Source organism: Oncorhynchus nerka, linkage group LG10, assembly GCF_034236695.1.
Source record: "Oncorhynchus nerka isolate Pitt River linkage group LG10, Oner_Uvic_2.0, whole genome shotgun sequence".
Taxonomy (NCBI): Eukaryota; Metazoa; Chordata; class Actinopteri; order Salmoniformes; family Salmonidae; genus Oncorhynchus; species Oncorhynchus nerka.
In genome coordinates this window covers 65,593,104-65,597,632 of record NC_088405.1, presented here as the reverse complement: position 1 = coordinate 65,597,632, position 4,529 = coordinate 65,593,104, and the positions used below count along the sequence as shown (strand labels likewise).

At 41.4% G+C, this 4,529-nt stretch overlaps 1 protein-coding gene and 1 pseudogene across 1 annotated transcript; one reads left to right on the top strand and one right to left on the bottom strand.

Annotated features, from left to right (window-relative positions):
• Positions 1 to 653: 653 nt before the first annotated feature.
• On the top strand, positions 654 to 3,159 carry LOC115136472 (olfactory receptor 5J3-like). Its single transcript, XM_029672051.2, is given in 4 exon segments — positions 654 to 833; positions 1,151 to 1,813; positions 2,501 to 2,616; positions 2,618 to 3,159. Coding segments are annotated over 4 exon segments (969 nt in total). The 5' UTR covers positions 654 to 689; the 3' UTR covers positions 2,664 to 3,159.
• A 223-nt stretch (positions 3,160 to 3,382) lies between these two features.
• On the bottom strand, positions 3,383 to 4,032 carry LOC115136271 (olfactory receptor 13H1-like; annotated as a pseudogene).
• Between the last annotated feature and the right edge of the window lie 497 nt (positions 4,033 to 4,529).

The following is a 4,529-nucleotide window of genomic DNA, read 5'->3' as shown; positions in this document are numbered from 1 at the left end:
GAGGGCTAGAAAAATGCCAGTTTCCAATATGGAATTCCAAGTTGGATAACTCTTCAAAACAATGATTCCCAGTCTGAGCTCATTTTTCCCGAGTTCGCAGTTGTCATGAACACACTGAAGATGGAAGTTGGAGTTCCAAGTTCCCAGTTGTATGGATCGAGGCATTATACTGCCTCGATCCATACAAAACTCCACCCATGCAAAACCTCCCGATTAGAAGGTCCTGTGTAGATTGTATTTTCAACTAGCAACTATCAGGAAATAATACTCATCAAATTTCTTCACACGTTTACAGTCTGCGTTTTATCAGCTGTTGTACAATACGACAGAATTTTGACTGCATTGGGCCTGTAGCTGAACATAATTGAGAACCACTTCCTATGAATTAGTATACATGTTTGTGTTATATCACATCGAATATATCATAGATTTCCCCACTCTGACACCACCAAGGTTGAGAATCTGAAATAATAAGTGTTATATTTTTTGCTTCTACAGGCAACACTTTTCATAGAAATTATAGTTACACCATATATTATTGTAGATACTTTCGTAACAAGAATATAACTGTACAAAGCCATGTTTGTTAAGAATGAGCTTCTTTTATCTGTAGGCTACAAGGTATCAATGTATCTCTCTGTCTGCACCAGGTTTGTCTGAGATCCTATCAGGCCCACTGGCCCAGAGGTATGAACAGCACCCAGTCCAGCCCTGTCGCCTTCTTCATCATCCAGGGCCTGGCCAGTCTGGGGGAGAAGAAGATGGTCCTGTTTATCATCTTCCTGCTAGCCTACACCGTCATCCTAGGTGGAAACATCATGATCATCTACCTGGTACTGTACATTGTACACGCACAGCCAGAACCAGAACCAGATCACAATAACATTAGATAGAAATTATGTTATAAGAGACCATGAGTTGTAGTTAGTGTAAGTAATCAAAGGGTTTTGTTCAGGTCCTCTCACTTAGAATTTGCTCTAAGGGCCCGTAGACTACACTATACTCCTCAGGAGTCAGGAGTTTAGAACTCTTGAGATTTATGGCTTGGGCCCAGAGTTTCCCCTGGTCGAGTCATGTTGTCAGGAAAAACTCTCCGCTGGGCCTATCTATGACATCACTGTCTAACCGCTTTCTTTATCTCATCCTAAAGGTCCGGACCGACCCGAAGCTGGGCTCCCCCATGTACTTCTTCCTCCACAACCTGTCCATCGTGGACATGATTTACACAACGGTCACCATCCCCAACATGTTGTCAGGCTTCCTGACTGAGGTCAAGACTGTGTCCGTCCCCGGCTGCTTCCTCCAGATGTACTGTTTCATCCACATGTCTGTTACCGGCCGCGCCCTGCTAACCGCTATGGCCTACGACCGCTATGTGGCCATCTGTAATCCTCTCCGCTATGCCACTGTGATGACCCGCCCCATCTGCCTGCTACTCATCATTGGGGCATGGACCTTCGGTGCCATCTGCACCTTCCCAAACACTAGCATGGCAGTACAGCGTTCATACTGTGGACCCAACGTGGTGCGCCACTGCTGGTGTGACCCGTCCTCAGTGAGGCTGCTGGTGTGTGGGGACACTCAGGTGGACAGCATCGTATCACTGTCTTTTGCCCTCATAGCGCTGCTCACCACTGGTGTGCTCATCCTCACTTCCTACATCCTCATCGGTGTAAAGATAGCTAAAATGGGCGCCGCAGAGCGACTGAAGGCGTTTAGCACCTGTGCCGCCCACCTGACGGTTGTGTCCATTTCTTACAGCTCTGCCTCATTTGTCTATATCTCCTACCGTGTGGGAAACTTCTCTCCAGAGGTGACCCTCCTCTTCATCCTCTTTCTCCCCCTCCTCCTTTCCCTGTTCTAATGACTGTTTAACTCCTCCATCAGATAACCTTCAGTCAACACTGATCTTACATTCACCAGTTGAAGAATTTGACTGATATTTGCACCATTACTCTGGTTACCCATGTCCTCTCTGATTTGTCATTCACTGTTGATGTCTAATGGTACGCAAAAGGCATTCCCACCAGGAGATGGCACTGTTGTATTATTTTAGTGTAACATACTGATGCTCTTCAGTCACTGTACATTTGTGTCATGTTGTCAGTGCTGTGAAAATCCCAATAACAGGGTTGGGGTCAATTTAATTTCAATTCCAGTCAATTAAGAAAGTATACGAAATTCCAATTGTAATTCCATTTTCCTAATTGAAAAGCGTTGAGGATAATTGGAATTTCAGAGTACTTCCTGAATTGATTGGAATTTAAATGGAATCCAACCATCCCTAATAATGCTATGTATATGTTTATGGTTAAATATGATCAAGGCCATACTGTTAATAACGTTGTGATAAGGTTAGATAACATTGTGTTGATGTTGTAAGTGCGTATCATTGTTGTTTAATAATGTGTAACTTTTTGTTTATTATATTGTGGTTGTGGGAATCATTGTTGCATTGCAGTTGTCTTAATGTTGTATTCATGTTGTGTTATTGTTGTAGGTGCGTATCATCGTGTCGGTGCTGTACTCGGCTCTGACTCCTTTCCTGAACCCGATGATCTACAGCCTGAGGAACAAGGAGCTCAGAGTGGCCATCAAGAGGGCCTTCTGCCGACACAGACGTCTCACTGCAGAGCCGCAAAACACTCAACACACTGTCCTGACAGCAAAACATTCAATTCAAGCTCCTTTAAAATAGTTTAGTATGGGCTAAAAAGTGTGATAATTTCGAAAGATTCCAAAATAATTATTGTTTGTTGTTTGGAAAGCAGAACAGCTAAATGCTTCATTATCATGCACTTATAAACGAAACCAAACAATATTTGTGTTTACCATTTGGTTCATTTTGTAGGTTGCACAACTGTATACATCTGATTTAATAGTTTTAAGTTTATTGATAAAAACGAAATAACAACTGTAAAGTCCTGTTCAATCGCATTGTACAAACTACCAGATACAGTACTAAATGGTATGTGATTATACTTGTTTTTAATCAATACCAAAGAAACAACAGTCATTGTTAGGTGATTATTGTGTAATTACAATCTCGCAATATTATTCCTAAATATCAGAGAAATAGCACACTGTCAAATAAAGTGTACCAACAGACTTTGGTTTTGTGCCTCTGCCTTCTCTGTAAGCGTCACAAATTAAAATAAAACTTTGCACAATAAAATATTCTATGATGGTTTGCATTTGGAAATTAAATCAAGAAATGATTCATGGAACACCACCCAAAACTTTGCACCACCTAAAATAAATGTCAGTTTGAAAACATAGTACGCCACACACATATACTGCAGTTCTCATTATATTATATATGATTTATTTTCCCATCAGATTTAACACAGAATCTTGCGTCTACCTTGGCTCTTTGAACACCCTAAATATCCTGTTTAATCTCTTTAGTCTGTAAACCATATATTATGTGGTTGACATAGGTAGGGACCACACTAACCAGCACACTATTCAGTTTGCGCAGGTCTGCATAGGCTAGGAAGCAAAGGAGGATGATAATGGTAAACCCACATCCCAGCGCAATATGGTAGACCAGTAAGCATGTGCTACAGGTTGTCAGGGCCTTGCTGTTTAAAGAGCTGTTCTACAATATGGTAGACCAGTAAGCATGTGCTACAGGTTGTCAGGGCCTTGCTGTTTAAAGAGCTGTTCTACTACTCAGACAAACAATGGCAATCTTCAGATAGGCGAGACTGATGCTGCCTATGGACGAGACAAACAGCATAACAGTAAATGTTAAGACATATATGTTATTTATAAACACTGTCTCGCAGGAGAGCTTGAATAAGGAGGCGCATTAACATGAGCACAGAAAGCCTGAATGACACACTCCATGTAAGTGATATATCGCTCGGGAGCTGCTGTCAAAATGTCCCCTAATAGACGAGGTATTATCGCTGTAGCCCCAACTATCTAATTAAGAGACACGTTTCAGAAAAGGATGTACATGGGATGATGCAGGCTCCTCTCCATGGAGATCAGTACTATGAGGCCGATGTTGGCCACGAGGTGAAGATGTAGATAATAAGGAAGAGGATTAGGTCAGGGTATAAGGTATGTTGAGTGACCTTTAAGAGATTAAAGGGAAGTTCAGGATTTTAGAACTTGATAGAAGAACTTGTTTTCTTTAACCTTATCAGTCCCGAGACCCATCTGACTTTCATTTATCTGCATGTTTATATGTTTTATTATAAAAACCTGATAAAAAGGAATTTATATGAATGCTGTAAGTACAGAAATGGTTTGCTCAGTGGGAAATAAATATCCAACTAGTCAGTGACATCTGTGTGGAGTTTGTGACAGCAACTATATTAGCTTATTACAGTTTTATAGACACTTCGTCCTGGGATTTCCTATGATCTTCTATGAAGAACCCCACCCTTACCTTCTAAGGACTATTGTGTAGCTTGTGAACGTCATGTCACAACATGTCACATGAGAGTCCCAGCTTTTCATAGATCGCTTTTAATTGTTTGCAGCTCAAACCATTCAGACTCTACAGACATTTTTGT